The sequence below is a fragment of the Nanorana parkeri genome, unplaced genomic scaffold (assembly GCF_000935625.1).
Source record: "Nanorana parkeri isolate BGI_ZX_2015 unplaced genomic scaffold, ASM93562v1 scaffold416, whole genome shotgun sequence".
NCBI classification, from domain to species: Eukaryota; Metazoa; Chordata; class Amphibia; order Anura; family Dicroglossidae; genus Nanorana; species Nanorana parkeri.
Window position 1 is genome coordinate 1,132,928 of NW_017306684.1, and position 16,670 is coordinate 1,149,597.

The 16,670-nt window shown below is 39.3% G+C and overlaps 1 protein-coding gene across 1 annotated transcript; it reads right to left on the bottom strand.

Annotated features, from left to right (window-relative positions):
- Window positions 1–9,953: 9,953 nt before the first annotated feature.
- On the bottom strand, window positions 9,954–15,145 carry LOC108789743 (olfactory receptor 476-like). The gene is made up of 2 exons (XM_018559824.1): window positions 15,119–15,145; window positions 9,954–10,910 (listed from the first exon to the last, which is right to left on the bottom strand). Exons 1-2 carry the CDS (start codon window positions 15,143–15,145, stop codon window positions 9,954–9,956), a joined length of 984 nt encoding a protein of 327 aa, XP_018415326.1.
- Window positions 15,146–16,670: the final 1,525 nt, after the last annotated feature.

Genomic DNA, 16,670 nt, shown 5'->3' on the forward strand with positions numbered 1-16,670 from the left:
ATAGACAGGTGCATAGCGGTTAGATGTAGATGCTACTGTTATTTTTATGCATATAATTAAATAACTGAATTGTATTTGGAATGTGATGAATAAAAACGTATTCTTGAAAAAAAGAAAAAAAGGGATCTTTCTGATGCCATCAATTTCTTTAAATCATAAACATGTATTAATAGAACACACTATACCCGATTGATCTACCTTGTGGCCTTTTTATTGTTATTGTGTGGCCCTCAAGGTTTCTGCAGAGGGTTGTCTTTGGGATTGATTTAAAGGCAGATAGGCTGTTCATTTTGCAAGGGGAATTGCACTTTGCAAGGGATATTGTAGAAATGCAGTAACAATTCACTTTGCAAACAATACACAATGATGTGCAAGGAAAATAAACAAAAATGTGCTTGCATATGATTGGATCATGGAAGTCAGCAGATCTTTAGCATGTTACATAGTTACATAGTATTTGAGGTTGACTAAAGACACAGGTCCATCAAGTCCAACCTTTGTGTGTATGTGTGTGATTGTACATGTGTATATGTGTACACAAGTCACTTTTCTGTCCTTGTTTTTAAGTGAACCTGTACCCCTGTATGTTGCGGTCTCTGAAGAAGGTATCTAAATGCTTTTTGAATGATTCAATACTTTCAGCTGATACCACTGCTTGTGGCAGCGAGTTCCAGACTTTAACTAATCTCACTGAAAAAAAGCCCTTACGCCCCTTGTGGTTAAATCTTTTCTCCACCAGTTTAGGTGGTGGCCTCTAGTCTTTGTTACGGAGTTTACTGTAAAAAGTTCATTGCTGATGTTGCCATCACCCCTAAACATTTCTTACATGAAAATCATGTCCCCTCTAATCTCCTCATTACGTTCACTAAGTTAAGGGAAAATTCCCTTGAAAAGTGAAGAGCCTATATGCCCTTAGTAAATCAACCCCAAACTTTGCCTAACCCAGATGCTTACTCAAACCAGTGAAGGAAAAATTGTCTTAGATTCCAGTATGGGTTGGCTTATTTGTTTTACACTATCTTACTTGTCCCTGTATCTGCTTTTTTTGACAACATTACATGTCTTTAGTATTTGTGTATCTATTGTTGCATGTCAACCTCTAACAGTTTTTTTCATAGCATTATATCTACTGAATATCATGTGTGGCACTTTGGCAATGTCAGTGATCACACTTGAAGCCCCCTATATTAAGTACGTTGACCACCATTTCACTATATAAATATATATATTTTAAAACAACTATTACACATTGCAGGTCACTAAACCTGCATCTAAAGTATATCAATATATCATCCACAAAATTATTTTCTATTTTGTTACTTTAGTGTTTCACTACTAGAAGAAGTAGAGGCAGTTCAGCTAGCAAAAATATGTATTGTGAATAAGTCATGCAATTATATGCAAACAAAACTCATGTGCCCTTAGTCTTCAGGGTTGAATGAAAGTCAGCATCAATTAACCCACTTCCTCTGAAACCAGACTGTCATGGACACTCTCTGCAGTTACTGGACAGGTAAAGAGAAGCAGCACAGTAAAAAGCTAACCTGTCTGCCACTCTGCCTTCTTCACCTATTGGCATACTCCTTGTCAGAACAGATTAGCTCCTTCTTCTGCTTCTCTAACTCCCAGGCTGAGCTCTGCTGTACAGGGACTTCAAGAGGCTGATGCCAAGTCAAATTCAGGTACTTACCCTGCTTTTGTTTTTTTTTTTAAATACACTTATCAATTTCTAACCCTAAAAAATGTTGTTCATCTTGCCCTGGAATGAATCATTGTATTCAATTCTGCTATCTATAGAGCTAATAAGCAAGCAATTGTCAAAGAAAAGGCATGGGAAGCCAGGCACTGCCATGGGGAACATGTACCCATGCCAGAATTTTTACATTACAAAAGTATCTCTCCTTATAAAGTATTGTTTGCTCTCCTTATAACAGTTTTAACATACACAGACAATGTGGCTGCTGCACCTTTTTATAGAACAGGGGCAGGGTTATCTATTCCTGCAAATGATTGTTTGTTTGTTTGTTTTTTTACTTAGCTGAGCAGGAAAATGTATGATTGATTGTTCCTTATTTTTGCTAGTGAACTTGCACACTTTTTATTCAAAAGGTCATGCTTCACAAACTTTTTTCATCCCAGGGATTTGCTGGTAGGAGCTAATCAGAATCAGGATACAAAAGTGTTAGCTGTCATTATAGACTCCTTATACAATGTGAAGCTGCAAAAGCTTTCATCTTTATCCTTGCTTCTATTCAGAGAGTTACTACCTGGAATATTCAAGCTGGTCTAAAGTTCTATTGCCACAGGCTGAACACCTATTATGAGTCAGTGTTGATACAGGAATGACGACGACAATCCCTAAGCTTTTGTCTTTAAAAGTCAGCAGCACATCAAGCATACTGCTATCCTGGAAGAATGTACTCTTCATTTATAACACTGTAGCTAAATGTGAACAGTGTGATAGACTCTGGGGGGGGGGTGATTTACTAACCTAAACACACGCATGCACCAGGTGCGTGTGATTTTCACACAGCAAAACGTATTTATCAACCAAAAAGTCTCTAAAAGCATATTTCCACTAATGCCATATATGGAAAAATCATGCACAAGATGCATATATGATGCTGCTTCACAGTTTAGACAAACATGGTTAGCTCATGCATTTACATTCCTGCATTCATTAATGCAAGCAACACAACATAGAGCTAATTTACACAACATCACCTTGCAATTCATGCAGGGCTTTGCACAACACACCTGCTGGGTGTGTACACACTACAAAGGTGTTTAGATTCCACCCATAGATCATGCTGGGAGGGAACACACTACAGAGGTGTATACATGTTCGTGGTGTGTTTATAAGGTTAGTAAATCAACCCCTGGATGTCACATTTCTTTCTGGACCCAGCAGATGCCTATTCAAGCACTTGCAGAACTAAATTAAACATTTTTATTTCTAAATAATAAAATGTAATAGTGCCAAAGACTTTTATTAGTGCTGTAAAAAATTTTTCCCAAAGAAATAGAGTAATCAGTAAATTCCCTTTAAGGTGCATGTATGAGATCCTGATGATGTCACAATATATGAAGGCCAAGAATTCCTTTGAAGGAAATTGTCAAAATATATGGAGCCAGCTTCTACTGGGTGCATCGAGGTCTGTAGGATTAAGATAAATGCTGAATTGACAACTATATCTGACAGTTATGCATAGAGTATGTATTTCTATTGCTAGATAACATAAACTTTATAATTAAAATGATATTGAATGTTTAAAGGGTGGCTCTTGGTTTTTGGTTAATTATCAGGGTAACTTGGAAAGTTAACTCAGCAACAACTCATCTCATCCTTTGAAAATGTGCTTTTGTAGAATAAGATTTATAATTATTCTCAATTTCTGCAACATTTTACAGAAATATTGGACATATTATTATAGTTATTGTGCCAACAATTTACATAGTTCACACATCAGTCCCTGCCCTCAAGGAGCTTACGGTCTCTAACTCACATGCATACAGAGCCAATTAACCTTCCACCATGTGTTTGGTGTGTGGGAGGAAACCAATGCAAGCACAGGCAAACTCTTTGCAGATAGTGCACAGAGCAGGATTCAAACCAGGGACCCACAGTGCTGCAAGGCACAAGTGTTATCCAATAAGCCACTGTGCTGCCCAACATGGTTGAAAGGGGTTGTGCCATGGGTCGCGGAAATGCACAATCTCATTATATTATTATGTAGTATTATGATATTATGTGTATGAAGAATCACCTTATAAAAAGAAATATAGAAATGAGGATTTTAATATTTATAAAATATCTGCTCTACCCAATAGAGGGATAGAAGGCTATATAAGATCGCAAATGGAATATGTGGAATCCCTGGTATTGTTGGAAATGTTTTTGTAAAAATAAATTAATTTTTATTTTTGTTCAAAAAATAAATACATCAATAAACAATACATTGAATGCAAAACACCACAGTGTGCTTTGTTAAATTATTACTAGTGCCTAAAATAACTGGTGATATTTTGTGAACTCCTCAAACTGTTATTGTTCCCCTCATTTATTAGTAAAGCTTACTAACTCACCTGTTGATAAAGCTGGGAACATAATGGATCCATTGGTAAGAAACATGCCCTTTGCCTCTTTATCATAAAATAGATTTCTGGTTGTTCATCTTTATATGCTTATTATGTGACATATTTATACTTTGCAGCGGTAACTGCCGCACGTACGTTAGGTCTATTGGGAATCCTGCTAATCCTACCGTCATTCCATAATTATGAATTCTGCAAGGGGAATAAGAAAATTGCTAGGAACTTACTAAAATGAATTCATCTCTAAATACTTGGATATAATGTTAATATATGAAGACAAAATTAACAAATACATATGAAAGTAATATAAATATAATGCATTAACATGCATTGATTTAAAGTGCATTTCCAATTTTGCAGCCAAGTTGGGATAACACCATTTTATATTTGTCATGTGTTCCTATCTACATATCATAAGATAAAAGCGTATTTTGTGGTTTAAATTGCTCTTTCTTGGGTTAGGGTTTCTTGGCTACTTAACATTTCTACTTGGCTTTCTCCTTCTTTGTAATGTTAGGCAGGCTTGTGAGGGGTGAGGGGTTTGCATTGTATGCTAATGAAGTAAAGGAGAGAAACACAATTTCAGTCCTAAGTCTTTATATAAGGACAGATCACAGTGAAAGTGCGGAGAAAACTCTGAATTCAGCCATGTTGCCTGCTGCATCAAAACATCCAAAATGTAAGAATATATATTTTTAATTATTTTGTGGTACGCTGTGTGAATAGGAATACATAGCAAACATATTGAGGGGTTTTTCTAAAATTTGACTGCAGAAGGGGAAATGCACTTTAAGGCAGTTGCTAACACACTACAAGGGACTAGAATTGGACCTGCAGAAATTTTTCTAAAGCAGCACACCATAACTCCAGTTATGGTGTGCTGCTACAGCACCATGTGTTGTACTGCAATCCAGGGGCTGTAAATGTGTATTGATCTCATTCATTGGGGACTTCAAATGAACTTTCAATAGGTTTTATTCCAATGCGTCGATAAAAAGTATATTTTGTCTTGCATAATGGCCCAATGGAAATACATTTTTGGGCCTGTAGCAAATAGCATTTTTTTGTTTTGGTTTTTGGAGTTGAGCTAGCCACTAGGAATAAGTGGAGTGATTTACCTATTTCACTTTTGGCAAAAGTCCACCATTGTAAAATCTCAAATTTGTTAATTGATCTTCTTGCGGCAAAATGTACTTTAACTTTTGTTTTAAATATTTTAAAATATCTACCCTTATTTCTTCTTGAGAGGGTGTTATTTGTTTATTGGGGTGTATTTAAGGTAGTTTAGTTCATTTCATTTAGTGATCCTTTTTAATTAGGGGTCTATTCACAAAGCTGCCGTAGGCAGGCTGTTCAGCTATTCACTTCAGGCTTCTACGGCTGATTTCAGCCATACACCGACTAAAATCAGCCGTACATCGGCTTGCTGAAGCTGGTTTCGGGTGGGACAAACATGCTCAGCATGTTCGGCAGACCCGAAGTGCAGAAGGAGTTTGACTCAGCCGATCCAACATCTGGATCGGCTGAGCCGAACCTCCGGCAGGCTACTCGCTTCTGTTCGGCCTATTCTCATAGATGTCGAACAGCAGTGAGTGAATAGCCGAATGCGGCCTATTCTGCCCGGTACCTCTGTGGTACCGAGCAGAATAGAAAAACTGTTTAAAAAGTAGAAAAAATAAAATAGAAAACGATTCGGCGGAGCTAGCAGTGACAGCTAGCTCCGCGCAATTGTTTTCTATTGGCCGGGCGGTTTTGCTGCCGTCAGAATAAAAAAAAAAAGCCAGCATAGGAATGCATAGCTAGATTCCTATTGGCTATTTCACTTTGCAATAGCCAAAAAAGGAAATAAGAGAGCAAGATTTCACACCCCAAATAGCAATTGTTAACTGTGTTGAATATTTTCCACCTTAGGGTGTGCTAGTGCCGAAAGGGGAGGGGCTTTTAAGAAATACTATAAACTCTATTGATATAAAAAAATAATATAAATATTTATTAACATTACATGATTATAGAAAGGTAATTTTCTTTAAAACAAATATTATTAAAACATTATTCCACACAGAATTATTGGTATCACATCAAATCCATAGCATAATTATTGTTTTTGTAAAACATGGTGGATAACTCATTCGGATAGCCCCAACATGTTTCACCCTACTGGGCTTCTTCAGGGGGAAGTATTTATCATAGAGGAATCCACATAGATTCACACGACACTACTATGTGAAGATAAGAAGGAACCAACCATATCAGGTTTAATTTTCCTGCTTCAGACGAACGCAGTCATGCACGGGAGTCGTGTCAGGAGGGCAAATCGCAGCACCAGGAAAAGAAGGCAACAAAAAGAGACTTAATCCTCCTGTCCCATCGCACTCCTGATCGGACGAAAACCCAAATCCAACTGGGTGGGTGCGGTGGTGTCAACGGATGCCTCCGTGAAATGTAGATAGATGAAAGTAGTCACTCGCACTCCATGATATTAAAGTCAATGCTGTTTATTGACTGAGATAACACACATCTCCTTAGCGACGTTTCAAGACCATGTCAGAGAGTGTTTGCCTGAGGAAGGGGCCACACGGTCTCGAAACATTGCTAAGGAGATGTGTGTTATCTCAGTTTAATAAACAGCATTGACTTTAATATCATGGAGTGCGAGTGACTACTTTCATCTATCTGGCAACAAAAAGAGAAAAAAAACATAACTCATATAGCAAACCTCTGATGCATTCCTCGAGTACCACCTAGAAAATGGCCGCAATTGCGGCCATTTATATGCTCCTCATGAGTTGAATCAACTCAATTGGAATAATTATGTTTTAATAATATGTTTTTTAAAGAAAATGACCTTTATATAATCATGTGATGTTAATAAATATTTCTATTATTTTTTTTATATCAAGAGAGTTTATAGTATTTCTTAAAAGCCCCTCCCCTTTTGGCACTAGTACACCCTAAGGTGGAAAATATTCTACACAGTTAACAATAGCAAGATTCCTATTGGCTATTTCACTTTGCAATAGCCAATAGCAAACTAGCTATTGCACCCGCCCTCTGCTGCTGCCAATCACCAGAAGGGGACCTGATGGAGAACTGCAGGTCCCCTTTTGCTGATTGACAGTAGCAGTGGACGGGTGCAATAGCTAGTTTGCTATTGGCTATTGCAAAGTGAAATAGCCAATAGGAATCTAGCTATGCATTCCTATGCTGGATTTTTTTTTTCTGACTGAAGACGGCCAGGGGCCCCATGTCAGAAAAAAAACAGTTTGCAGTTCGATCGAGCAGAGTAAACCTTTCCGGGAGAAAGTGTTTCTCTCCTGGGCGGCCAGGAGCCGTATTAGACTCCCAGAGCGTCCGGGAGAGTAATGACAGATCAGCGTCCCTGGTCACCAGGTAACCAGGGACGCCATCTGTCATTACACACTGAGAAATATTTGTATTTTGCCTTCCCCTTACTGTCTGTCCCTCAAGTGAGTGATGGAGGAATGGACAGGGCTGGGGAAATCCCTGTGGGAAGCAGTGACTTACAGTCACTACTCTGTGCAGGGAGGAGACCCTGACCTGAGCGATCAGTTACATGACCGTTCAGCTCTTGTTATGCAGACATGGCATGTGATAGCTGAAATATTCCATTCTCAAGACTTCTCCTTTAAAGTTCACCGAGGTATATTTTCACATTTTATATACAAAGACACACTCAAGACTGTTTTTCTTTCATTTATTTTTGAAAACTCATACAAATACTGATACAAATGTATTTACTTATCTACCTGCCACACAGCCCATTATTTTAGCTACATATCTCATTGATTTATCTGCAAGTGTGTTTGAGTACTATTATTTCCCTGGTACTTTCATGGACACCATTTATGATTTTACAGGCCACCAGCCAGCTCTCCATGGCATGTCAACCACCGGTATGGCATGTAATACCTCTGTTAGTCCAGATGCACATTTAGCTGACTGCCCATGCCTTGAATTTCCCTGTGAAATGATTGGACTACATTTGTAATTATCTTCATCACTGGCTGTCAGGTTGTGGTCTACCTTTCTGGAACCTGGACTCTGTGCACTTAAACTGTCCATCAGCCTGCTGACTCCACCACTGTCTGCTACTGCTGTGCCCATTTCTCTGAGGACTTACACCACTTTACCATCTGTCCTGCTTTAAGCTAGGTATTCTTTCTAACAACACAGAGGTTTAAACTGACTCTGTCAGGGCTATTGACAAAAGGGTGGAGGGTTTGGAGAAGGCCGGAGAAGTGAACAATCTAGGACAACATAGCTGATTTGGAAAAATTCTCCAATTCAGCTCACTTTCCAGTTCAGCTATGTTGTCCTAGATTGTTCACTTCTTCTGCTTCCTCCAAACTCTTCACCCTTTTGTGAATAACCCTGTGTGTTGCTATAAGTGACAAAAAATCCATCATGCTTTCAAATAAGTCATTGCAAACTTTTTTCTTTAATATGCCATTCATCATTTACTGAAATGCTAAAATGTTACATCAAACAGCCTTCATTTTGGCCGATATACCATTCAAACCTGGCATAAATTTTCCTAACTTGTATGCAGCTATTAAACTTGATTGATAGCTTAATTGTACTTGTGCTATGGTTTATCTTGATACAATTAGTTGTTTTTTTGAAATAAAAAAAGGGTTTGCCCAATTTGTAGTTTAATGTCAAGGTTCTTTTTTATTGCATGTGTTTTGCACTCACCTGTCCCTTTCCTCCTGTACGAGTGTGTCCAGCCAATCAGAGGTTGCCAGCACCACAGACAGACAATCTGCAACCAGTCACTGTCTTAAAGGGCTAGTGCATGTGTTGCTTGGCATTTGAGCAACACCAGTTTAGTTGCCGAACCCACCAGCCTCTCCAGTGTTTGTACCTGTGAATTCTGGTGTACTCCCCCTGTAAATCCTTGTATAATTCCTCCGGAGAATCCTGTGTACTGCAAAGGAGCTTCCAGCCTTATTAAACTTGTAGGCCCTGTGTACTCCAAGAGAGCTTCCAGCCTTCTTGGACTTTACCTTTTCAGCACTCCCACACTGCCTATATTCTATAGGTTGAACTCAATGGACTTTGTGTCTTTTTTCCACTTAACTATGTAACTACGTTACTCCCGATTCATCATTCAGCCATTTATGTGTCTATGGCAAATGCATGCCTGTATATTATTTTACATGTTGGATTGCTAAACACAATAAAGGGGGGAATTCATAAACACTGGAGCAGATTTGCACTGCAGCCAATCAGCTTCTCTCTCTCGTTTTCAAATCTTACCTGAGCAAACTGAAGAGAGATGCTTATTGGTTGCCATGGGCAACTGCTCCAGATTCAGTTTGCTCCAGTTTTGATAAATTCCCCCCAAAGAGTAACATGCAAAAAAAAAAAAATTGTAAAAATGGCCTTTTCAGATTTTGCTTTTCTATTTTATACCCACACTTCCTTCCATGAAAGGTCCTTTGTGTTGTATACATTTGTTAACCTCCCTGGCGGTATGATTATTTTTGATTTTTCGGCGTTTTTTTTTCGGATTTTTTTCGTTATTTTATTTCTTCGTTTTTTCCGGGTTTTTTTTCGAATTTCCCGCCGGTTCCGCCCCCATGCGACGCGTCAGCTCGCAAGGGACAGAACCCGGAAGACAGATGCCGGCGCCGGCCGGAGGACACCGCACGGCTCGAGGGGCAAAGTAAGTAAATACAGTGGGATATTCCCGAGTGTAGCTCAGGGTATGGAGAAGGAATCCCGAGCTACACTCGGGAATACCGCCAAGGAGGTTAATATGCATGGAAAAAAACAGTTGTAACCCTGTAGTATGAGCAATGGCTATAGTATTAAACCAATTATTCATACAGTTATTATATAATTTTCCCCTGAACCTTCGAAAAAAAAATTTGATGGTTATGTATACTGCATCTGAAAGCTTCATTAATATCTTTATTTCTCAAGCTGTAAATAAAAGGATTCAAACATGGTATTAACACAGTGTACAACAGAGACAGCGTCTTAGTGATTATCTGTGAGTGTTCTTCATTTGGAAGAATATACATGATAATTAAAGTCCCGTAATACATAGACACAACCGTTAGGTGGGAACTGCACGTAAAAAAAGATTTCCGCCTTCCTGAAAAGGATGATATTTTTGATATGGTTACAATGATAAACATATAAGAAATGACTATAACAAGGAATGGCAAAACTAACACGGGGATGGACAACACGGTAGCTTCTAACTGAACTACAGAGACATCGGAACAAGAAAGTTCCATCAATGGATTAAAATCACAGAAAAAACCATCAATGGTATTTGGCCCACAGAATTGTAGTTGGCTTAGGGCAAGTGTTAAAATTAATGCAACAGAGCAACTCAATAGCCAAGATATCAAAACCAATCTAATGCAAAGCGATTGGTTCATAATAGATACGTAATGCAGAGGAGAACAAATGGCTAGATAACGGTCATAGGACATCACCGTCAGAAGAAAACATTCAGATGTTCCTGATAAAGCAAAAAAATAATACTGTGTAATGCAGCCAGAAAGAGATATGGAAGCTTGTTCATGTAGTATAATATTTAGCATTTTAGGGGTAATATCTGTGGTCAACATTAAATCAGTCACAGAGAGCTGGGTGAGGAAGAAGTACATGGGAGAATGGAGGATCTTGCTGTAGGTCACCAGCGTGATGATCAGGAGGTTTCCGCATATTGTCACAATGTATATCTGAAGAAGCAATGTGAACAGCAGTAAATGAAATGTGCTTTTATTATAGAACCCTAAAAAGAAGATCGTGGTGACATTGCTTTTATAGGCAGCCTGTGTGGTATGAAAAAAATAAACATAATAAGTAGTAATAATAAGTTTGGTAAATAAGCACAGACAATTCTCATAATACAAAAGAAAATATACAAATAATCGTCATCATCACCATCATCATCATGACATTAAACAAAAAAAGAGGGTTTGGATGGGATACCTGGATACATTCTCTTAAGCATACTGATAGATTTTTAAAAAATGCTGTTTAAATTATGCTAAATAATAGAGCAAAAATATATTTTTTAAATTGTTACAGTGTATGTCAATCCAAAACAAAAAGTGTAATATATTACAGTTTACCATTTCTAGGATGCAGGTGTTTTTTTCTTCTTTTAGGCTAAGAGATTTTCTGTAGTCCTATGACACTTCCTATCCTAGGGTGAAAATACTGCTCCCTTATAGATACAGTACATTCAGTGAGTGTTATAATTAAACCAATTTAGTTGCGCTAGGATAGAATATACCCAGTCACCAGCTGCAACAATGTATATAAATACTGATCAGTAGAGGCTAGTATGTTGCGCTTGGTGTTATTTGTTCCACCTATTGTTCATTTTCTCGTGTATATCGTAAATGCTGTAATAATTTATACCCTTGGTGAATATAGTAATGGTGAAAACTAATAAAATAATAAAGATAATGCTGAAAGTTAATGATGAATATATATATGAATATAGATAGAATTAATCACTCAACAATAAATGGTTTAAAGTTTATTATTTATTAAGTTTAATAGCAATCACAAGACAACCATCACCAACCTTAAAACTTTCATCATTATCTTTATTATTTTATTAGTTTTCACCATTACTATATTCACCAAGGGTATAAATTATTACAGCATTTACGATATACACGAGAAAATGAACAATAGGTGGAACAAATAACACCAAGCGCAACATACTGGCCTCTACTATTCAGTGAGTGTTGTCACCCTTGGGCAGGAAGTGTGTTATTAGCACAATCACCAGCTAAAACATAAAGAATAAAAGTATGAAGAAAGAAAACTAATGCCGCTCATCTAAAGAAACATTATATCACATTTTTGTTCTTTGGTTCAGATATTCCTTATTTACTGAAGAACTTTAAACATTATGGGGTTTTGCCATATTTAGAGTGTACTAAATTAAATGATGTCTGTGAAGGGTCCCATTCATCCAGGTTAGGGTATAGATGGAAAAAAAAAATCAAGGCAACTGGACTTGCTGTATTTTTCTTGTAGATATTTTGCTAGTCATCTGACTGAGCTTACTCTGTTCTGAATTTCTCTTTCTCTGATTTCAGAAAGCTGGTCAGATCAGCAGCGAAACATCTTCAAGAAAAAGTCCAGTTGCTTCAATTAATTTTTTTTTACAGATTAATTCAATTATGTTGAAGGACAAAAAGTACACAGAAAAGAAAGAGATCACACTTACATTTTCCATTTCTGATTTGTGCTGACAATCCATATGGCTTTAAAATTGAAACAGAAACAGAAATAATTGAAACCAGTGTCTAGGCCATGTTTTTAAACATTTTAAACATTTCCATTTGTGAAACAAATGTACAACATGTTTTATATGTATAATTATACATTTAATGTAAGATAGAATATTTTTCACTGCATATTTGCATGTATTGTGAGGGTGTTAGCTCGGCAGCGGGTGTGTGTGCGCGACTCCCTGCATGAGTTCACGCCACACAGAAATTAGACACAGCGTACAAGGATGTCTTCAGGTGAAACACACGTGTGCAGTTTATTTACATTATTTACAAGAAAATATGAGCAAACGAAACGTGAAAATAAATCCTGGCCTTTTGGCCACTTACTATACACACGGTATCCCTCACTACCCACTGGGTGCAACCTTGTGCTGCCTCTAGCACCTATCTCCCTATTCAATAAACTGCCACACAGGCTGTGTCTCACCATACAAGTTTTGCTTTTTTTTTTTTGTCCCCACGCAGGTCAGTAGAAAGCTTCCCAATCTATTCAGAAGTGACACTGGTTCCAGGGTGGAGCAAATCTCTGAGCAGTCTGGGAGTTCTTATAGAGGCCTAATGAGCCAGCTTACTTCAGCTGGGCTCGATACCCCAGCACTCCCAGCACTCTCTCTAGTGGAAAACAATCTGCATACAGCCTGAACCTGAGACAAACATATATGCCATCCTGGATACACCCAGACAATTTTACCTGCCTGCTGTAGCAGTATATATGATTAAATTCATTGAATGTAGAATAAATGAGAGAAGGAAATACAATTAAAACCATTTGGTACATGTACAGTAAATACTAACAATATATTGTACTAGTAGCACTTGTAGATACCATTTCAGATCGTCTATGTCAGCTAATGTAAGTAGAATCACTTCATAGGCCATGGTTATTAAATAAGAATTCCTGTTATTAAAACAAGTGTGTAACATACAGTATATCCCTACAGATCATTTAATTGCACCGTAGAGGGAAAACTAGACCCATCTGAGTTATGTGTGTAATCATTTGAGAAAAATAAAACTTGTTTCATCATTTTCTATAAAATAAAGCTGAACCTTAGGAAAAAGTTAAAGCATATCTAAAGCCCAATATAAAAAATTTAAATTTGGTATATGAAAAGAGTTGGTAATGGCTAGGGATGCACAGATACTTTTCGAGTACCAGTGCAGATACTTGGCATTTTCATGAGAACTCCCAGGGTTGCAGAGGTTGCAGCTGGGACCTGGCTCTGGCACTCCACCACTGTCCTGAAATCATTAGTCTGTATTGTTTTAGAAAAACTGTCACATGACAATAAACAAAAATGTATCAGTACTCGTAATCGCAAAACTGGTATCTGTGGATCCCTTTATTTATATTAATAAAAACAAAATCGTACATTAAAACAGAGATGTACAAATCCCAGGAGCTCCGTGTGATCCTTACACATGACAGTGGCCTCCTAACTTATGAATTTTTCTCTAGTCTAGTCTTAAAGCTCAAAAGTATCGGTACATGTACTTGTACCGAGTACTGTACTTGGTATCTGTGCAACCCTAGTAATGGCAAAGACCCTTGTCAGTTTTTCTTTTCTTTTCTGCTGTCTATGTCTCATCAGAAAGGTTTCCCTTCACTTCCTGTCTTAGAGGTACAGCAGGAAGTAAGAGGCAAATGTGAAGGATATCCCATATTAGTTGTCACCAAAACGTGTTTCTAAAATTGCAAATGTACCCCTATACTTTGGATTTACCATTTTTTTTTGTACCAAACACAATGGTCACAGAGACATATAAAGAGGGTAAAAACTCTCCAGCAGAAACATAGACATTAACAAAAGAAACCTGACAGGGGCTCTACTATTTTCACATTCTAATCAAAACAGTTGCACAGTTGAACTACATATATGTGGACTTATTCACCCAGCCAAAAAATTGTCCCACTGTTTAGTTAGTCTCATTATTATTATTATTACATAGTATGTATATAGCGCCAACAGTTTGCGCAGCGCTTTACAATGTAAGGAAGACATTACAATTACAATACAATTCAAGACAAGATATTAAGGAGGGCCCTGCCCATTAGGGCTTACAATCTAAAAGGGAGGGGGAAGTGATATATGAGGAGGTAACTGTGTGTGGATGAATTGTTTGAGAACGTGATGGTTGAGCGGTTAGGTTGAGGTGGGATAGGCGTCCCTGAAGAGAGGAGTCTTTAGGGACCGCCTAAAGGCAGTCAAGGTGGGAGACAGATGGACAGGTTGGGGTAAAGAGTTCCAGAGGATGGGTGAGACTCTACAGAAGTCCTGGAGACAAGCATGGGAGGAGTTGACAAGGGAGCTGGAAAGCAGGAGGTCTTGGGATGAGTGGAGCGGATGGTTAGGGTGATACTTTGAGACAAGGTTTGAGATATAGCCGGGGGCAATCCAAGGACATAGCCTTGGGGGACTCCTACAGAAAGCGGAAGAGGAAGGGAGGAGTTATGTTCCAGGAACCCCTTCTTATGTCCCAGGAACCCCTTCCAGGCAATATAGTCTTGCTCCTGATCTTCAATGAGTTAGGCAGTATAGTCTGGCCAAAGACACATCCATACAGTGAATATAAAATGTCTACACACCCCTCTAAAAATGCCAGCTTTTGGAGATGCAAAAAACTCAGATCAAGATAAATCAATTCTGATTTTTTCCCCCAGTTTTAACTGCTTCGGGGGCCACTGAACGTATATAAACGGCGGCATCCTGAAGCAGTTTTACCAAGATCAGGGCTGCTGCAGAAGCCATGACCTTGGTACCAGCGATGGCTGTTCACATACAAGTGGTCCAGCAGCTATACTGCCACCGGATTGCTTGCATGGTGCCGCTGACTGTGCTCCCACCCCCGAAGCAGACTAACCCGGGCTCCATTGTTTCCCATGTGGGCCTGGGACCACCACGGAGGGTCTCTACTCTTATAACGGAGAAATATCAGCACACTCCCAGTGGATGATCTCTCCTCTGATCACTGGGCCCAAAAGTGATGTGTATTAGATCACTTCTGGTTTCACTCTGTAATTTCTATGGCTCTTGTGGCCAAAGAAGAAGCTGGTGAAGCAGATCTCTGCTTCATCAGTCTCTTTGGGGTCCCTAGGTGACATTATGGGTCTTACAGACCCCTGATGTCTCCATAATGAGGATCTGTCACATCCTCTTTGCTATTATATAGGGTGCTTGTTGGCCCCCTATGTGATAGCAATAAAGGTAAGTGTAAAAAAGTCAAAAATGGGATGGGAGCACTAGTAAGCAGCCGAACGACATGGTCGCATGTTAGCTCGGCTCCACACCACCCGGGCGTGCAACCACTAATAACCTGCCCACTCAGCCTGCAATCGTGTCACCTCACCCACCCCCGCCACTTCTGGACCCTCGGGCACTCTATGGAACACTACTCCGGGGCTGCACGGTCCAAACAACGAACATCGGCAGCAAAGACCAAAACGCGCTCGGCTCCCAAGATGGCACCCGACCCCCCCTCGCCGGCTCAATCGACTTCACAGGACCTGATCGAGGCTGCATACATCTCATCCCGGGACAGCTTTCCCTCGCAGCCGCCCAGTGCACAGCTGGACAGTGACTGCAGAGATGCGGCTCTCCTTGAGAAATTTAAGCTGCTGCTTCAGAGAGAACAGCAGGCCGCCACTGACAAACTTGCCACTCGCCTTTCTAAAGATATCAAGGAATTGGGCACAAGACTACACGACGTGGAATACAATGTAGATGACATAATTACAGTTGTTGATTCCCACGAGCAAGATATAGATACCGTCAAAAGTGACCTTTACACTGCTCTTCTCAAATTGGAGGACTTAGAAAATAGAAATCGCAGGGGAAATCTTCGTATCCTTTGGGGGGTGGTGCCTGAACACATGGAGGATCTGAACGCCACAGTAACCTTCATGTTTCAAGAACTGCTCTCGGGGTACCCGGTTGAGAGGCTTGAAATGGACGGAGTACATTGCGCTCTGGGCCTCAAACGCACAAATGGCCCCCCACGGGATATCATTCTGAAACCCACGTATTATAAAACCAAAGAGGCGGTGATGAAAGCGGCTTGAAAAAAACGCACCCTGCATTTTCAAGATTATGATTACCACATTTATGCTGATTTGGCTCCCCAGACCCTTCAGCGGCGTAAAGCCCTGAAGCCCTTTTCTCACTGTCCTTCTACAACACGGCATCACATATAAATGGGATTCCCACTGAAAGTGACTTTCACCCATGATAAACATGTGTACTCATTCTCCTCTCCTGAAGAAGCTGGAACTATCCT